The sequence below is a fragment of the Gavialis gangeticus genome, unplaced genomic scaffold (assembly GCF_001723915.1).
Source record: "Gavialis gangeticus isolate Ggan-Ray unplaced genomic scaffold, GavGan_comp1, whole genome shotgun sequence".
Taxonomy (NCBI): Eukaryota; Metazoa; Chordata; order Crocodylia; family Gavialidae; genus Gavialis; species Gavialis gangeticus.
The window spans coordinates 26,531,540-26,552,756 of record NW_017729022.1 but is presented as its reverse complement, the minus strand read 5'-3'; the positions used below and the strand labels follow the sequence as shown (position 1 = coordinate 26,552,756).

At 37.6% G+C, this 21,217-nt stretch overlaps 1 protein-coding gene across 1 annotated transcript in view; it reads right to left on the bottom strand.

Annotated features, from left to right (window-relative positions):
* Positions 1-5,045: 5,045 nt before the first annotated feature.
* The window catches only part of CPSF6 (cleavage and polyadenylation specific factor 6), a 43,224-nt gene continuing 27,052 nt past the window's right edge, over positions 5,046-21,217 (bottom strand). Inside the window, exons 10-11 of the mRNA XM_019515780.1 lie at positions 16,137-16,331; positions 5,046-8,143 (exon numbers count right to left, since the gene is read on the bottom strand). Of these exons, the coding sequence (XP_019371325.1) occupies positions 16,142-16,331 (190 nt within the window). The 3' untranslated portion in view covers positions 5,046-8,143; positions 16,137-16,141. The remainder of the gene's footprint in view (positions 8,144-16,136; positions 16,332-21,217) is intronic.

The window sequence follows — 21,217 nt, the reverse complement described above, 5'->3', positions numbered from 1 at the left end:
TCCAGCTGTTTTCTTCTTTCCACTTGGAGCTAAAATGCCTCTTACTTCTAATGTTAATGTGTTTTTTTGCAATGGGGTCACTCATGTAAGGTGTGTAAGCCCTACTTATGGTGACCTATTCTTTTGAAAAAGTTCTCCAAGCCCTATTTGAATCTATTTGTGCAGATACAGAACAGAAACTTGAGGTATGTGCATTAACAGACTGGAAGGAATAACAGTAGTGCTATTTTTTTGTGGTTTTCTTCAGAATAATTCAGGCAAACCTCTATTTATACGTGAAGGAAAGAACTAAGGTACAAAATCATTCATCTATATAATGCTCTTTTATTTTTCCCTCCAACATCTCCATAAAAAAATAGAAAATTTTCAGTTAATCTATAGTACCACCCTACTCTGATTTCAGACTGATGCACCTGTCACCTATACTTGTAAGTGACTTTCATACTGTCAGTCAAAAACATACCCAAATAGTCAACTGAATTCATCAAAGAAAACTTATTGTAAATGAGATGGCGGGATGGGCAAAGGGGCTAACCTCCTTCTATATCAAACTATGCTTCATCACAGTAGGTGGGCATACTGAGCCAAACTATAGAGAAACAGGCTTGTCCAAACTTTGAAAATACACTTTTCCCTCATGTGCAACATTACAGACCACAGGGAGGATTCCACTAGTTGCCAACATGAAGCAGATGTTACAGTCCAAAGTAAAATATTTAATTATGTAGCATATTATGATTTGTATCACTTAAGAATTCATTGGGTGGAGAAGCACTATACACATGCACTCCATCCAGTTAGCCTACAGTTGAGTTATTAAGGAAGTCTTCTCCCAATTTCAGAAGGTGCTCTTGTGTTCCAGGTACTTGTTTTTAACCTGTTCCACCCTCTTCAGCTATCCTTTGGATCATTTGCTCAGGTCATCTCCTCCCCCCACAACCTCCCTCCCACCTGCAACCACCCTTTGGTATTTATAGGAATCAGCAAGTGCGAAGGGGTAACTTCCCCAAAGCTGAAGTTTTTGGAACAGCAAACTGCTCTCAAGCCTGTTTCTCTGTGGTGAGAAGGAAGGACCAGGAACAGAGACTGGCAAAAAGCCTCCTATCTAAACCCAGGTTCTGGGACTCTGGTAGGTAACTCTAGTGGGTTTCATTAGTAAATTTCCAACTAGCCCTAGCTGCAAGTCTTAACATTTCTGTACACACACAGCTTAGGTGGGGAAAAAAAACTTCTTCCTTCAACTGCTTGCCTTCCAAGGGATTATCTTTCTTAGAGAGACAGGGAGGCCCATGTCTAACACCACAGAGAACCCAAGTGATTGGCATCCTGGTGACCTTGCCTAGGTTTGGCGATTTCAAAAGCCAAGCCACATTCATGTTGGTGTCCTCATTGTTTCTGCATCAAACACGTAGGTCTAAGGACATATCCCATGGTTCTTGTACTAAGACACTTGATTTAAAGAATTTTGTCAAGCGAGGAGCACTTTACATTTCAGAAGCCATCATAGGAAGACACTGGACAACTACCAGCATTTTAATGACTTTTCCCCACCCTTCCCTGCAAAGTAGGCCAGTTCCACCCTGAAGTCAAGCACAAATTGGGGTTTTAAAGCACACTCCCACTGGAGTACACTGCTCTACACTACTTAACCTCTAAATGTACATCCTGGGTTTTTTATTTGTTTGCTTACTTGCTTTAACATGGAAGGCTTGGGAATCAAGGATAAAATCTGGGCAAGACACTGGGCAAAACTGTACAGTGCAGACATATCTAAAGCAGCACAGGATTGCTTTGGATGTGTTGCTTGTGGGTATAAGCCATTTCCTCTCATATACTTCAGAGGCAGCAAGTATTATGTTTCCTGATTTTGGCATTGCATATGCAAATGATGTAAGCATAGCTAGGTTCAGTTAGTCACATGATTCTGATGAAGTCTGTTTTCTGCATGTGGAGCTATCCTATTCAAAAACTATGAATCAGAAGAAACTGGGATGTTACATTGCCACATGCATTGCACTTAAAAGTTAATGACCACAAGCAGCAGACCCAAAATATCACTTAGGACAACTGTCTTAACAAATGGTAATGCTAAGCAGAGCTCATAAGTTCTTGGCCTTGCACATTTTGGTTTCCTGAGCTGTCAACCTGAACAGACTTAATAATACAAAAGAAAGCTTATTTTGCCTAGTGTGCATCAGAGCTGAGGTATTTTTGCTATGAAGTACAGTACCAGAGCATACACTGGTATTTTTGCTTTGAAAAATGAGAAAATTAACAACTTTGAAAACACAGCACATTATGCAAATTCTCAAAGCTATAGTTTATTCATTATGTGCAGTTCACTGGAGTTCTAATAGTAAGAACATGAGTGTTTTCTATTATTGGAGATTACAAGTAACAAAAAACAAAATAAAACAAAACACAAAATTGAGCAAAAAGTTTGCTATTTTAAAGATTAAATTAGAAGGACAATTGTCAACAAATGATTCTAAAATAGAATGTAGTAACAAAAGGTCCTAGTTGCCTGAACACCTGTTGTATAGTTTGGCACACTACATGCTGAATGCTATAAAAATGGGAGGAACTGAAAACAAAACACAGACAATATATTTACTTATAAAAATAATTTTATTTCTTCAATACAAGGTAAATGGCTACTGCAGTTTAAGACCAACAAAAAGTTGGATTAGCAAAATTCACAGAGTCACCTAAAGGCTAGAAGAAAGATAATTAGGAAAGAAAGTCAACGATAAATAAAAATCATTGCAAATACCAAATATAACATCCACAAAATAGTAAAATAAACTTTAACTGAAGTTAATTTAGAAGCTGAGGTGCCTCAACTGAATACACAAGTATTTGATGTGATACCATCTTACCTTGCTGAAAAAAATCTATGTCTTCAGACTCATCACCTTAAAAACTGTTCTGCTGGTATTAGAATGCTGCTGTTTATAAAAAATGTTTCAAGTCAGGCAATTAGATATCCATTTGTTTACAATGTGTTGTAATAATTCTATATTTCAATTTACATAAAAGTCATTCTCATACTTCAAAATCATCCTGGAAATAGTTTGATGACACCTTTGCATGGAATGGGAATTAGGAAACAGTACAAGATAATCATATGAATGCCAATTACCCCTTTATAAAAATCTTAAATTTTGCCAGTAAGATATTTGTCCTTTTTTAACCTTTGTAAACCTGACGTTTACCTTTAAAAAAAAAAAAAAAAAAGAGATCTATAATGGCAAGCAAGCTGAATATTTAGAAAAGTATATCCCTGTCTCATCTTTAATAAATTACACAGAAATGTACATTTAATTCAATAGTGCGGCAACAACATGAACAGTTGCTCAGTCTTTTGTATTACACAATACATTACAACAAGGGACATGGTACCAATGTGGTTATTAAATCAGATATGTTAGAAAAGTCTCAAAACTTGAACAATGTATGTTACCATCAGACTGAAATTTAGATCAGAAAATTCCAATGAGACAGCATGTGAAAAACATTTACTACCTCCCAATTTAAAGCCCCAGACTGAAGCTTAGCTTTGATTCTGCTACTAACCACAGCCCAGAACTGATGCATTTTTAGGCAATGCTTTCAGACTATCTGTACATAAGAAAAAAAGGGAAAAAACAAAAATACTAGTTCCTAAGGTAATGGATACTGCCAACATTGTGTTTTTAATATGTGCCTTTGTATCATATGTTGTCCCAGTGGGGAGCTAATCTCCTTGGCAGGAATGCCACAAATTAGCTCACACCCTTCCTAAGTGCCACTCTGATTCCTTTCTTCAGTCCAATTGGCTGTTTTGCTTTCTACTCCTTGCTCTGTGCTCCCTGCCCCATCTGCTGTGCACCACACAGAGGCAGGCTGTCCATGCTGCAGTTTGACCACCAATGTATTATCCCATTGTGGGGTGGGGAGGTAAATCTCATTTGTAGGAGGTTATCAGAAGTTCTGAATACAAACTGAGACTAACTTGTATGCTAAGACCATTTTTTCTAGACTAACAGGATCATGTAACCAAATTCATGAATAATTTAGATCCTCGTAAAAGAGGTCACATTACTTCTTCCCAAACAGTCAAAATACATTTTGGAAGGAATTCTACCACATTATATATATAAATTTATATAGAACCTATTTTTAACCTCTTTATGAGGACCTAAATTATTCATAAATTTGGTTACATGATATCACTGGTCTAGAAAAAATGATTTTAGCATACAAGTTAGTTTCAGTATGTATGCATTTTGACCAGTACTTTTCTGAAAAGAACATGACGTTATTTCCGAATGTCAACCAATAAGAATACAGGGTCTGAAGTCTTTCAAGTACAAAAGAAATCTTACTAATACATTTTCACATTTGAATCAGCATAAAGAGCTACCTTCATAATCATATTCAGGAGTATTTTAAGGCTATATCCCAGTTATATAAAATGTTTTCAGGGTATTTTCTGTAAGTAGCTTGTTTTAGTATTGGTTAAATAAAATTAGTAAGAAAAGTCAATATGCTTAAATTGTACATTGACAGAAGCACATCAGTAAGAAAAGGAAATCAGAAATTAGTACTTTGTAAAAAAGAATGCCGTGTATTTTTACTAGAAACATAAACAACAGATATTTACAACATTTAAATCTGCAGTATTCCACATACAACTAGGGAAAACATTTACAAGGATTTGGGTAGGCTACTAACCATAATCAGATTTTAGTTGGTTTTTTAATACAGCTTTAAACACACACTGAAACCTCAGTACCCTCAGAGAGAAATTCAAATGTCCACTCAAAGCTAAACCCTAAATTTAATAAAAGGCATCTTTTGCCTTACACTTGCGCAGAGTGCAACAACTACTCAAGTTTGAGTCAAAATTTAGGTTAAATCTTTTTTAAAAAGCCTGACAAATGCCTATCTTGCAACATACAATCTGAAATCAAGTTACTGGCACATTTGAAAACAGAAAGGAATGAAACCAAAAGTTACATTTTCCAATACATTCCACTTATACTTTGGAAATTTTTTTTTTGTACTTGTCAGAACAGCTTTTCCAAAAGGAGACCAATGTTCTTGGCTAATCTTACTGTAAAACTACTTTATTTCTGCTGCTTCTATCATGCACTATATTAAGCCATACTTTAATTCCTTTATTAAAGTGAAGGACAAGAGCCTTACAATGCTACTTGACTGTTACTTGTGAAAGCCCACATACAGGACATCAAACACTTCTGAACAGACTATCTGTCCTTTCACCAACAGCAGATTAATTACAATTGAATACCAAAGAACACTTCAGCAGCAATTGAGGCATCATCAGAAATTAGTAAATTAACAAGATGATAGATCCTGAGAGGGCCCAGAAAATTGCCAGTAATATGAATAATCTGAAGCTAGGTAGGAATTTCACTTCAGATCCAGTTACAGCATGAAATGTATACTGGGACATACTCCTTTTTGGTGCGAATACGGTCTTTGGAACATTCTCTGCCCTCCCCTCACCCCCCCACCTGCATTTTTTTCTTCTTTAAACCAAAATAGATCTGACAGAAATAAACCTAAAATACTGAAGAATCATCTTAATTTCAAGGTATTAAACCACTCCAATGAAGAGAGAAATCAGTTAGAAATTACTGCCTTCATATTGGGACCTCAACTAATTATCTACATAGACGTCCATCAGAAGTTTATATTTAACTCTTGTATTGAAAATTTTACCTCCATTGCCAGCAATGGAAACTCTATAAGAAAGATGAAGGAAGGGAAATGATACCCAACAGAAAGCAGTATCCCTTGGCAGAGTTCAGATTTCAAATGATGTAGACTAAAAAAATATCAGTTCCTGCATAAAATTACTTTAATTTTAGTTATGGAATTAAAAAGTTTCTTGTTACAGGTTTAAAATTTCTATCCATGTAGACACATTACTTACCTGCTGCCCCTTCCGTATTAGCTACCTGCCATTTAATAGGCATATTGCAGGTTATTTCTTCCCCTAAACTTATTACACACAGTAAGTAAACAAAGTTAAAAATTGCATCAGAAACTAACACCTATTCACAAAAACAAGAAAACCAGTCATATGATGTCTGATACAACTTTCAGGATACACAATTTTTGAAGGCAGTTAATCACTTTTAAACAGGGTTAAACATACATCTGAAATTTTTTTTTCAATAGCAAATAGTTTGACAAACACCAATGATCCCATGCACGAGAACCTGAAGTATACAATTTAAGAAATAAAAATGGACAAAAGCCTGTGGCTAAGTCCAATGGTATCAGCCTTTGCAGGAAAAATCTAGCTTTGTGGTAGGTAACAAAAACATTAAATTTGAATTCTTATTGTAATGCAAAGGTTTTACAATGGCACAGAATATAAACCCCAATTCAGTAAAAGGACACAGCCATGAGCTTATGCAAACAACACATAAGCACATATTTAAATTTCATGGAGTCAATTGGACTCGTTTGTGTGTTTTAAGTGCTTCTGTACAACAGACATGCTTTCCTAACAGTGTCTGAGAACTTAACCTCCTAGGGGGATTTTACTCACTGAACTAAAATTCAGTAACAAGCAAAATCAGAATTGTTTGAGAGAGAACCTTTTAAAAGTCAATGAGGTCTTGAAACTTAACTTTAAACAATAAACCCCATTCTGCAAGCAAACTGTTCCAAGTGAAAGCTTCTGAGAATAATCTGTTAAAGCAACCCAGTTTTAAGAAAGTACATCTACCTGTACAGACCTGCCAAATGCAAATTGTAAATTTGCTAAGAGTGATTATACCCATTGCCTATTATTGTCTTTCCTTTTCATACCTCACAACACATAGAAATAAATTAGGTATTTGAAGTCTGCTTGTGTCCTTTGTTTTTTGTTCTAAATTTCAGAAAGTTTGAATTCTAACCTATAATGTTTTTAGGTAAGTTTGCAAAACCTCATGACTGATTTAATTAGCTTCATTTTTTTGTTAAGACGGTTCAATATTGTCCATCAGTGAACAAGGGACGCACATGTATACCTTTTCCTTTACACAGATGTGTGAGTTAACCTATGAAACCCCAGAGGGTCAAGAAAAATGTCACACCCATTGGAATAGATAGCTAGAAAAAATGGAAACAATTGGTTTCTTCAATCACATTTATCTAATATACACCTACATACAGACCGTATCTGGCCTTGGGGAAAAATGGAACACACAAAAGCCTATTAATATAAAACCATAAATAACTGCAGCTGTATTTTCAAAGGGACATTTCCCCAATATTAACAGTTTAAATAAAAATAATGTTAATATTAGTCAAACTATAAACTGTAGGTTTCAATTTAAGTAAAATCAACCCCGGTCCTCCTCCCAAAAAACGATGACAGACTGTGTAACAGAATGACAAACAAACTGCAGTTTTTACAGCTTTATATGCCTTTTAGCAAATTCACAAGCCATCTATGTAAAAATTGCTAGAAAAGCAAAATAGAATTAAAGACCATCTCATCACCTGTTTTAATATCAAAAATCAAATGTGCAAGTGACATTAGTATGCTTAACTCACTGAATGCAAGATTAGGTTGATGCTTATGCAGAAGTTATTGCAACGCTTTTTGAAGACAGTATAAATGTTTTCATAGTAACATTATCTTTAAATATTGCTGAACACAAGACTTTCCCTGAGGTGTAAACATCAAATAACTTGAACAGCTTTACACATCAGCCCCATTAAACAGTTTATTACAACACTACATCTATTGTAATCAAAGTGGTGCCGTGTACAGACATTATCATATGAACATTTTTAACAAGAACAAACTACTATAAAAACAAGCATTTACTTGACTTTTTTTCCAATTGCTTGCACATTATAATTGCCAAATGTATATAACCAGTAATAAAGTTGCAAAAGCTATAAGTTTTAAATCACACAGGTTTCCCTCAAATAAAACAATTAAGCAACATAAAAAAGTAAAAGAGCTACTGGTTACCATGTATGCAGATTTGCTTTATTCAGATCTATTCCTGTTCATTTTATCCATGAATCCTTACAGGCTCAGTTCAATCACAAGAAGCAAACTGCTGGACAAGCATCTTTCCTTGAAGAATGTTTCTTGTCTTGCAAGGTGTTCCTCTTCCTTCAGCTGTAATGTGTCAAAATTTGTGATGTAGATTTTGCTAGTCCCCATAATACACAGAAAAATGTTGGCTTAACTATACATATACAAGTCGTGCATCTACCATAATGTAAATCTAACACAAAGAGAAGGTATGGAAGCAGTAGCTACTTGTCTGAAAAATTCTCAGAGAATAATACAGTATTTTTAATATGTTAAATGTACCAGAAAGTTGAAATATAATTTAACAGTTAAACACTGAACCATGAGAGAAAAAATAGCTACTGTTCCTGTGAGTGATGGAATCTATATAGAACATTTCCTAAAATATGCATACTGCAAGAATAAATGAAAGATTGCTTAGATGGTATCACCACAAACAGATTTGTTATTTACATTTTACCTACCTAGTTACAGTAATTCTAAACTAATTAATTTAACAAATTAATGATGAATGTATAATGAAAAGGGCATTTCACAATTTAATTGCATTTAACAGTGCAGTGTCTTGTGCAACTGATCCTGATGCTTGCGTTACAAAATTTGCCAAGTGATAAACCAACACAGGGCTCGAATTAAAAAAGAAACCTCTTTCAAAATTTCAATATAAAAATCCACATTGTACCATTGAAACAATATAGAAGTCAGGTTTCTTCCATTAAAAGGGAAAAAAAAAGAAACCTACTTTCTAATTTGCCTAATTCTTTAAATCAATTAATCTAATAGCTACTGTAGCAGCTCACATAGTACTTGGATGGTATAATTCCATACACAGAAGTTTTATTTGAATGCCATTATGAAACACAACTAGTCAGCTTCATGTCAGCAGTATGTCACAATTTCAACCATCAGCAACTTCATATGAATTTAAATGAAAGCAGCATATTAAATTGGTCATTTCAAAACCAGACATTTAGAGAAGTAATTTCATGAACACATACCAGTAACACAGCTGTCAAGAATTCTTTCACTACTAAGAAGCGTTGAGGCAATTAGGAACCAATGTAAATGTTTACCAAAACTATAATTAACAAGATCTCCTATCTTCCCAATCAATGACCAGCATTGACTTATATTTAAATATATAAACAAATCAAAAAGTTTATGGTCTAAGAAAGAGTCTGTAACAGAATTGTCCGAATTTGAACTAGTAATTGGAACTCTTCAAATTCCTGAACTGTGCTATCAAGTGGCGAATATACTGACTGCCAGCCATCTCTGGGGATTCTCTCCTCTAAAATGGACCAAATTCTCTACAGTTGCTTTTAAAGCTTAACTTGCAAAAACAAAGTGATCACAAAGCATTCCCTGCAGGTGAACATAGGAGTCAGTTTTTCAAAGGAGCATAAAAAAAAAAATCATGGATTGTTAGCACATTTAATGTGACAATTAACAGATCCAAGAGCACTATAAATCTGATTTACAGTACGAGCATCAAAACATGCAAGGTCTGTGGGATAATTTGTTAAGGTATCTGAGAAAATGCAGAGGTTTCTGTAGAACCTGTGGTACACTGGGTACAGGATCAACATTTTTAAATTTAGGGCACTACAATATATTAAGACAACCAATATCGTACCGAATCTTTGATGGAAAAGCAAAACAAACAACTAACATACCCAAAAACTGACACAAATTTTGTTTAAAAAAAAATCTTAACATCACCCTAGCAGAGTTTATGGTTCCTAACAGAGAGGATAAGTCTGTGAGAGGATATATATTAACATTTTCAGTATGGTTCCATCAAGCACAAAATGGTTCCATCAAGAGTAAACAACAAAAGTTTGCATAGTAAAATATTCTCGGTCAATTTTTGGTAATACCATTTTTCTGCTGGTTTAAGAATCATTAACAGCTGTCGGTCCCCAGTATGCATTATAGCTGTGTAAGCTTGTTACCATAAAGCAAACCGTTTCTCAACATTCCCATTAATAAACCCCAAATTTTCAGATTTTAAAATGTCAGCTGAAGAATAGCCTGCTTCTGGTTTAAACTTCTGATCTTGGTCTATGACCCCAACATTCTACAGAAGAATCTCAACACCGTATAAAGAAGGGAGGCTCATCTCTTTATTCTTCTGTAGCTTTGGATATTTTGTTTTTCAAACACACAAGATAACTACAAATTTTATAATTTGGATCAACAGGGCCTTTGGATATTTTTCAAAGTAGCTTGCAGTAGCAGCTTTGCTATTTTTTAAACAGTCTATATATTTGTATCAGTATTTTAACAGCTAGGATACGAGAGTCTGACAACTCTCTTAGAGCACCAGAAATGTTCCATAGGCATACATCTGTTAAATGATAACAGTACTCTAAACAAATTTAAGGTAATTTCACGAATCAGGTACAGACTCATAATATGCTCACATTTGAAAAAAATGCAAAAAATACAATTTTTTTTTGTATCAGATACTAATGGTTCCTTCACATGTACTTCAATAAAATTATGTTTTAAATCTTATTCTATATACAAAGAAAAAAAATGTACAGACAAAGGTAAAAGTCTTACAAAAATTCAGTTTCAAGGCTGAAACTCATTCCTCAATTCAACCCAGGATTCAAAATGTAATAGCTGGGATTATAGTTTTTAACAAAACTGAAACAAAATAGGTTGAGAACAAAAGAGCTTCAATCTTGATTCTAAACTGCTTTGCTTTTCTGCACTTAAGTCAGAACACATACATGTAGTTCTGTTTAATACACATGTACACAATCTTTTTTTTTGCTTTTTTTAACATTTTGGCTGACTTCTAGTACTACTGTACTTACCTTACACCTTTGCTTAAATTTTAGTCATATTTTGAAACCAAAACCACACCTAACCCACATAAAAAAAATTAAGGGAAGAAAATAAAAGTATATTCCCAAATTCTAGATTCATTCATCAGAAGAATTTTGTATTAACCCAGCTTGTCTAATCACTGAAAATGTATGTCTGGTCATATAGCATGTTCAGTAGAGATTTGCATTTTCCAATGTGCCTAACAAATTAGACTTAACTCTTTAATGTTTTATCCATAATCCAATAGATTTCTTTTACAGAGTATACAACATTTTTAAAAGAATTCATTAAAAATCAAATATTCAATACCTCTGAAAAACTAATTTTAGTTTACAAATTATAAAGCTGGGAACCAAATATCCACCATATCAAGATAAAGAAAACACCAAAAGGCAGATCAAGATGCCATAGAGAAAAAAAAAGATCTTTTTTTCTGAAAAGACAGCTTAGTTTTCAAACCACAGTGAGCAAAAAGGGATACTGTAGGCTCAATTCATTTCCTCTCTGAATACCATTTCCAACCAACCTTCTGACTGCAGTTTCCCGAGTTTCCAAATGTAAAGTAGCCTGAAAGACTGATTTCTTATGGAACTGCTTTACAACCTAAGCTTCACTCACAGCTGTTGTCTTAAGAATTGACGGGAAAGTGTTCACGGTATGGAAAAATAATGAAATCTCAAGCCCATGAGCAAAGTTACAGAAAGAGATACAATATACCTGTAGTATTAACAAATATTGTACAATTATACAATTGAAGAGGAGTTAATAGGGCTAAATTTTAGTTTATTTTAGGAAAATAGCAAGATACCAATAGCACCAAGATACCAAATAGCACCAAGTCGCTGTATACTTTACAGCAGAAGCTATTCATTACCATAAAGCATTAAGGCAATAACACTTAATACATTTAGATAATTTTGCATAGCAAAAAGTAAAGGCACAAAACAGTGGCACTTTTTGGGGGGGTTGTGGAGGGTTTTTTTTGTTTGTTTGTTTGTTTTTACACTCTTCATTCAATCAATGCACAAAAAGTATTGATATCCTTTTATGAGGAACATTAGGATTTACCCAAAAGGCCAAATTATTTAACAATAACAAACAATTTTCAGGAATACAAGGAAAGGAGGAACAAAGTAAGAGTGAACAGTCCATCACAATCACTGTCTTTTTCAGTACCCAGATTCTCATTACTTTTCCTCAAATACAGCATTTTTTGCATAAGATGCTAATATATGCTGCTGGGAAAAATGGTAGTACTATCCCAGTGTTAACTAGCTCTGCAACAATGTCAAGAAGCTGAGTACAGTTAGGCACTGAATAATGCTACCATATAGGTCTGCTCAAGGTAAATTGATAGCTACTGGCTTTAATAATAAAATTTTAATTTGTAAAATAGGCATTCTTCATTAACTGCAAGTTTAAAAAATCTTAGTAAGCATTCAACACCCACCCTGTTGCCTAAAAAAACAAGAACTGACCTGGTAAAGCTATCTTTATTTTAAACAGACAAAAGCCTGCAATTGTGCTTTAACCACACTAATACTCAAAAATTTTTTATTAAACAAGGTCATGCGTACACCTTTTGTGGAGAGTATTTAAGAAAGTACAGCAGAAGGATTAAGGATTTTGCTTACAGTGGTTTGAGAACACGAGATCAGAGAGCTCAATTCTGAAAACCGAGCAAAAACTACATACATATTGAAAACTACAGTATTAGTGCACTCTCCCTCCGTAATCCAGTCCAAACCCAGTTTAATTAGAAAATTATCAGCACCCCAATAACAAAAACAGAAAATAAAAAAACATAACATTCAATAGTTATAAAAATTCAGACAATAGGATTAAGATTAAGACAGTTTAACAGTTGAAATACATCACTGAAGTACCAGGTAAACTAAAAAAACTGTCTTTAAAAAAACAAACAAACCCAAGGTGGGGGGGGGGGGGCGCAGAAATCAGGTTGATGAAGTTACTGTTCTGTTTGTACATGTTCATTTTTCTGCTACTCTTCCTCTGCGTAAGAGATTCTGGTTGACAAAACAGACTTACTGTTTTCTTAAAGGTTACTTAAAAGGCCAGAAAGTTGTACTTTTCTCCCCTTCCCTTGAAAGAGATTCACCACTTTTTTGGACTTTTACACTGGTAATTTTACTATTACTCTTAGGATACCAACAGACGGACAGATTCTGAGTTTTTCTTGATGTCTAAGTAAAAACACATACGAGTCTCATGACAATTCAGTTTTGGAACATTAAATGTACAAACAGAAGTGTAAAAATCTGAAATGGTACATCTGACTTTTTCCAGGAAACCTTACAGAACACTAAATTACTTAAATTTAATCCATCTACATATGAATGTAATTAGATACAAATGACAAATGATTAATCAAACAACTGATTAATGTTTCACTATATACAAAAATTTACAATGGACCTTTAAAACCATTCTAAAAGTGAGTATGTAACATTTTCGTTAAATATGCTCGTAGGGCATTCTGGCACTACTAAGCATACACAGAAAGAGAGAGGAAAATAGATGCCATTCATGCAGGCACATAGATAAGCCCTTTATCTGGTAAAAGACTGTAGGCAGAAGGGAGAAAAATTCCTCTCGGAATTACTGTTATTTTTAGTAAGCAATTGGGAAACTTCAGATTTTTTTTTTTTTTTTTAAAGAAAGTCATGTAAAAAAAACCCCAAAACAAAAAAATGTATGAAGACATACATCTTGGTGAAAATGCACACACACACAAGCCAAATTACTGAAGTACTTTACAGAAAACCATAAAAGTTAGGCCCTTTTTTCATAAGACAGTAACAAGACAATGTTTACAATATAGCTGTTAAATACAAACCTCTCATTTACATTCAGGCCACTATGAATTCCCTTTAAATCATATGTTTATTCGTCTCTTGCTGCAAAGGCACTTATCTATACAACTTCTCCAAATCCAAAAGAAAGTCTCAGGACACAAAACACTGACTTGAGGAAGTTGTATATGCAAATTCCACACATACTGAGACTCGAGTAAACCATACACTTGAACACCAGATTTAAAATTCTGTTAAAAATTTTTTGGTACTCAAATGTAACGGCCGTTCCCCTCAGATACTTTGTTGGGGGTAACGGAGAGAGTGGGAGAAATTATCTATACTTAGCACAGAAGATCCAAGAGAGACACATGGTCTGAATACATGACAAATTAAATCGGTTAATAAAGCACATAGAAGCACTTAGTCCAAATTATTAACAACTGCTGATGCAATTTACTTGTATACAACAGAGGTAATAAGAAATCTTGGAAATATAACTGTCATTCAGCCCAAACAGGTTACTTCTTACACAGTACTGGCTACATATAATACAAATATGTCTGAAAAACCTCTGATAGCTAGGGAGAATCCATTTTAAAAGAAAGAAACTACATCCAGTGTTGAAAGTTTGAAACTTCTGTTTTGACATTTTATACATAGAAACCAAAATGGCTTTTTCCTGCTTCCCTCCCCACCATTCCAAGAATATTTCTAAATATTTCTAAATGTTTGGTAAGCATCACAGGCATTTTAAAGGATATATTATGATCAACTGAATGTCAATCACATCATACCAATTTTCATTTAACCCACTGATTCTCCTTTGTTGGGGCCACCTTGGATTCGCCACCAATTATGAAGCAAGAACAGTTCATTTTAATACTGATTAATTAGTGCGGTCATTTTGCTCCTTTAGGGTTACGTTTTGCTACTAGCAGATCTAGGAATTGAATATTTTTCTCTTTAACTCCACCTTTTTCAAAGGCCTTAGAAAGATAATAAATTGTATCACTACTTTTAACTTAAATGTATAATTTATAAGCCATGCCCTGCTTTTTCAACCTTCAAACATATTTATGTTTTGTATTACAACAATATGTATTCTAATGGGTTGCTCCTGAAGCGCTCAATGTTCAAGGCCTACCAAGAGAAGCTGACATTACACAATTCCTTTCACTTAAGGTATACTAAGCTCTGTATGAATACTAACAGTTTTGTTCTGGTTTTATTAATTCCATTTGAATGAATATTTATGAATAAATGCCACATACAACTATAAAAGCAAAAATTTAAAGGCAAACAAATGAAGAAGTTTCAACAGACACGTTTTCACAGCTTGAGTTTTAATGTAGGTAATATGGAACTGCTCTAAATCAAGGTAAAGATGAGGAAAAGACTGATTTCTGAATGACACCAAGAGAGACCAATTTCTGTTCTATATCACATAAGGAACAAACAACTTCAACTCAAAATCCTCAGAGTGGTGCACATATGTAAAACTGCTTACATATGGACTGAACATTAACATCCATTTTTCCAGTTAGCAATTGAGGGTTTAGGCAGCTACTCAAAGTACTACTACATAGCTGCTTTCATGTTTAACGTAGAAAGGGACCACAGATGTATACAGAAACACAATTTTCAGCGTATATAAAAACAGCAAAAAAGGAACCCATTTATACATTAATTCATCAGTCTTTACACGATGACCTGAACCTCTACCAATTATGAAGGACACAAAAAGCCATTCAACTAGCATGGGACAGCATCTGGATTTAGTTCAAGGACCAGAGAATACAGGTTGAAATATTAAGAGGTAACATATTACAAACCAGAACCAAATCTTGCTAGAGTCCTTACTCACGTAAAACTCCAATGAAACCAAGAGAAAACCAGATGTGCAAGAACCCTAACAAGGACCACAGATTTGGCCATAGTATGGTCACAGTGAAGGGTGAAGGATAGGCTTTAAATGTATGCAAGTGCTCCCCTACATAGAAACAATCACAATTTACTGTTTAAACCTTGAAATATGTGATCAAGAGAAGTGGGTATCTAAGCTTCAGCATTTCATTATACTAATAAAAGACGTTTTTCCATTAGGCTGACTTAAGGGCTTTTCAAGAATTTATTTAATCCCCATCCAAAAAGTTGCTTAGATCAATACCACACCACAGAAATTAAACATACATGCAATTAGAAGAAAACACACACACACATACACACACACCAAGACAAGATAGTTACCTCTCATTACTTACCGAAGTTTGCCTCAGATGCTACAAGAAGAAAGGATTCAGTACATACTGCTGGAGCATTTAAAATACAGACATTTACCATATAAATAATCCACTGACAAAACTTACTGCTATTAATTAAAGAAACCATTTACTTATAAAGCATGAAACTAATATGCTCACCTTCTTTAACGATGACGATACTCTCGTTCTCTGTCACGCTCTCTGTCGCGATCTCTGTCACGATCACGATGTCTCTCTCGCTCACGGCTTCTTTCCCGGTAATAGTCATCGTGACGATCTCTGCTACGGGACTTGTGACGTCTGCTTTTTTCTCTCGACCTACTGTGGTCCCTCTCCCTTGATCGTTCACGTCTTCTAAAAGAAATTACTTCATTAATTTTTACTCAAAGTACAGAGTCAACACCAATAAACCCAAAGAAAGAAGCATGAGTTTTGTCCATTTAATAAAATGGAAGTGACCAAAAAAGAAGGTGGGGGGAAGAAATAGATATCTGTTCATTTTCAGATTTCTGTTCAACATCTTTATCAGCGACTTGGAGGCAGGCATGGAAAGCACGCTGTCCAAATTCGCTGATGACACAGAGATGTGGGGAGAAGTGGGCACACTGGAGGGGAGGGACAGAATCCAACTAGATCTAGACATGTTACAGAGGTGGGTGGATGAGAATAGAATGGAAGTCAATGCAGACAAGTGCAAGGTGCTGCATCTAGGGAGAAGGAACCTGCAACATACCTACAGGCTGGCGAAACACCCTTTTTGACAACACAGTGGCTGAAAGGGATCTTGGAGTCATTGTTGACTCCAAGATGGACATGAGCTGCCAATGCAAAGAAGTGGTCAGTAAAGCTAATCACACCTTGTCATGCATCTACAGATGCATCACAAGCAGGTCCAGGGAGGTGATCCTTCCCCTCTATGCAGCGCTGTTCAGGCCACAGTTGGTGTACTGCATTCAGTTCTGGGTGCCACACTTCAAGAGGGATGTGGCTAACCTTGATAGGGTCCAAAGGAGGGCCACTCGTATGGTCAGGGGCCAGCAGGCCAGGCCCTACCAAGAACTAAATGGCCTGAATCAACTAGCCTCCACAACAGAAGACTGAGGGGGTCTGGTGGCCATCTATAAACTCACCAGGGGGGGCCAGCGGAAAATAAGTGAGGCTCTGGTCTCCCGGGCACCACCTGGGATAACAAGGAATAATGGCCACAAATTGATTGAGAGCAGGTTCAGGCTTGATATCAGGAGGCATTCCTTTATGGTTGCTGCTGCCAGGCTCTGGAATGGGCTCCCAAGCGAGGTGGTGCTCTCCCCTACCTCGGGGGGTCTTCAAGAGGAGGTTGGATAGATATCTAGCTGGGGTATTATGATCCCAGCACTCATTCCTACCCAGGGCAGGGGGTCAGACTTGATGATCTGTTCAGGTCCCTTCTGACCCTAAAAACTATGAAACTATTTTGTAAGATATGCTGGTACACCAAGCATAGAGAAGGTATTGGCTGCTTTCTATCTATTGTACACCACAAAAGCATTTCTCCATCTTACCACAGGGGTGGCCAACCTGTGGCCACCCGTGGCATGGGCAGCATCTGTGTGGCCCACCGCAGGGAGCAGAAAGCAAAGGTAGGGGATCACTGGCACTTGGGGAGGGCACAGGCTTAATTTGTGGTACACCTGCCAAAAAGCTGGCCCCACTATCCTAACATTTGGGAAGAGTTGTTAGCAGTGCGGACTGAAAGGAAGGGAGAAAGAAAAAGACAGAGAGAATCAAATAGACAATAACAAGAAAGCTGCCAGTGAGAATGGAAGTGCTCCATAATCAAGAGTAGCTGCCGCAGCAGTGTGATGGCCTTTTTAGGTATATTCTAGGTATCAAAAGTCTGTAGGGACACACTGTTACTAAAATTCAAATAAATAAATTATCAGCAGCAATGTTACAGTACCCAAGCTAAATGAAAGTCAATTTTTTTTTTAAACTCTGTATATCTGAATTCAAGGCAGTGATTATTAGTCAGGGTTCTGTGCCACCCTGAAGCGCTATGAGTTTCTTCTAAGGATGCTGTGCAATATTATTACTGTTAGGCGTGCAAATACCTACATTATTCACAAGATAAACCCAGAGATTTCAAATAGCAGCCCACAGCATCATAATTATTCTGAGCTGCTGGTAGTTTTCTGAGTTCTTTGCAACAGAACTGTTCTATGTTTTTTGACTAGAAAAAATAGGTGAAAGGTAAGAGCTGGCATTTCCCAAGGGGTGCCTTGAGTCTAAAAAGATTGAGAACTACTGTCTTAAGGAAATATGAACATCCTTGATTTGTAAAACAGATGAGCACTGCTAACCAATTTGCTTCACATTTCAGTGTAAGAGTCACCTGCTGGCTAGCCCTGCACTGGAGCACCCTCATGCCCCAACCAGCACCTCTGCAACACATTGGGCATTCATACACATGACGATTTTCACCATTTAAAGCGGACTTAAAGACCCCAATTAATGCACATGACTGCCTTTAATGAGCTTTTAAAGTGGCAAAAATCACCTTAATTAAACCTGGTTGGATGCATTTTAAATGCAAGGTGAAATGGGGTAGTACATGTCAAAACACCTAATTCGCTTTAATTACAGGTGTATTTAAGGGGGGCTTGCTAAGTGGTAACTCCTAATTGCTACCACCAGGTACAGCCAGCATCCCAGTATCAGTTCAAAACATTCTCCTCTATGTAACTGAAAAAATAAAAAAAAACAAAAATAAAAATAAGGCATCTTCGTCTGTGTTAGTTTTATTTTTTATTTATTCAAAATATACCACTGGGTGGGGAAAAGGGTGAAAAAAGGGGAAACAGGGAACTGATCTCCCCACTGCCAAAAGTGCATTACAGCCAGTGATGCAAGTTTTGTTCTGCAGAGCCTGCAAAGCAAGACTTCCACTAGGGGAAGGGACCCTCCCCCGTGAGACCCAAAAAAGCTCCCCAAGGGTCCTGTGCAAGCTCTGGGGAGTGGGTAAAAACCTACATGCAACTGGAGGGCGAGTTGACACTCCAGGTCGGGGGAAGGGTCACAACTCTCGCCCACCCCAGAGACCCCCCCTCAAAGTCCCTCCAGAGTCCTGTGCACACTGTAGGGAGTGGATGAGACACCTCTTCCCCATCACAGCATGCACAGGAGTGATGCTGTTCAGTTTTGGTTTGGGCATTATTTTTCCTTTTCTCTCACCCTGCAGAAAGTCAGAGAGGGGGAAGCTCTGAAGTAGTGTCATCATCTCATGTTCTCCTGAGCCCAAGTGAGAGGCTATTGTCAATGCTGAGGAAAGCTCACATCTATCCACATAGGTTCTCCCAGAGAGTGGTGGTGGATGGGTTGTTCTCAGCCTGGAAGGAGGTGGGCAGTGGGGTGCCACAGGGTTTGGTCCTTGGACTGTTGTTATTTAATATCTTCATCAGCAATTTGGATGGGGGTGTGGAGAGCACCCTAAGTTCACAGATGATACCAAGTTATGGGGCAAAGTTAACACATTGGAGGGCAGGGAGCAGATACAGGCTGATCTGGACAGGTTGGGTCAATGGGCAAAATGAAATAGGATGCAATTCAACAAAGATAAATGGAAGGTACTCCACCTAGGGAGGAGGAATCACCAGCACACTATAGGTTGGGGGATGACCTCCTCAGCAGCTGAGAGGGATCTTGGAGTCACAGGTGACTCCAAGATGAACATGAGCCAGCAGTGTAATGAAGCCATCAACAACACCAATCGCACCTTGTCATGCATTACGTTACCAGATGTATGACCAACAGATCGAGGGAGGTGATGTTCCCCCTCTATGCAGCATTGGTCAGGCCACAGCTAGAGTACTGTCCAGTTTTGGGCGCCACACTTCAAGAGGGACACAGAGAATGTGGAGAGGGTTCAGAGGAGGGCCACCCACATGATTAGTGGCCTCCGTGAAAGACCCTACAAGGGGAGGTTGAGGGATCTGGATCTCTTCAGCCTTCACAAGAGACATCTGAGGGGAGACCTTGTAGCCACCTATAAGTTTATCAAGGGAGAATAACAGGAGATGCACTATTTACCAGAGCACCCCTAGGAGTAACTAAAAATAATGGGTGCAAACTAGTGGAAAGTAGATTCAGGTTAGACATTAGGAAGAAATTTTTTTGTTTGTTTGTTTTGTTTTTTTTACAGTAAGGGTAGCCAGAATCTGGAATGGGCTTCCAAGACAGGTGGTACTATCACCTAACTTGGAGGTCTTCAAAAGAAGGTCTGATAAGTCATCTGGCTGGGGTCATCTGACCTTGGTCCTCTTTCCTGCCAGGACATGATGATTCTTTGTGGTCCCTTCGACTCTACAATCTATCAATCTATGAAACCCACCCCTGCCCCATTGCCCTGACTAAATGTCTAGAATTTTGCTTTGCTCCCCTGGTGAATGGGGAAGGTGGTCAGAGGCAGCAGGGAGCACCACATAGGTCTGTGTGCGCCTCTGCAGCTGCAGGCAGTTATGCCTGTGCTCCCTGATTGCCCTCTCCCTGATCCCACCAATGAAGCAAAGCAAAATCCAGGACATTTGGTCAGATTTAAAAAACCGCCCAGGACAGAGATGAGAAGGCTCAAAAAGAGGACATGTCTGGGAAAACCCTACTCTTTGGAGTCAGAACTTTGTTTATAGGGCAGATTGAATGCGGCAGTGCTGGTAGACTGGCCATCTACTGCTGATTAGCACCTAGTTAATGCAAAGTAAATAGAAGACAAGACAGGGCTCTCCCTAGTTTCACAGTTACACCCCCACCCCAGCCTGAATTCACCTGCCTTCCCACCCCTCCTCACTGCAGGGCCAGCTGACACTGGGAGGAGTCACCACACCCCCAAAGACCACCTAAAGCCCCCCCCCCCTTCCATGCACACTTGGAGGAAAGTAGGTTAAACACCTGCACTCCCTATCACAGCAAGGGGAGGAACCCCTGCCACAACATCCCGTGAAGCCCCCCCTAGAACCCAAGCAGCATGTGGACTGAAGGAGGGAGACCTGCCCTCCCCAATCTGCTCCAGTGGTGCAGGCCATACCACCACCCCTGCTCCTTCAGGTGACAGAGCTTGGGCTGGGTCTTCTGCCTTAGCTCCACTCCATGCCCCTACCAGCACCAAAGCCCCCCAAAGCCCTTCCTGCTTCACAGGGTCCCGTGCACAAAGCTGTCCCTGGTGGGGGGGGGGGGGGCGCGAATAGGGGTGACTACCCCAGGCCCCATGC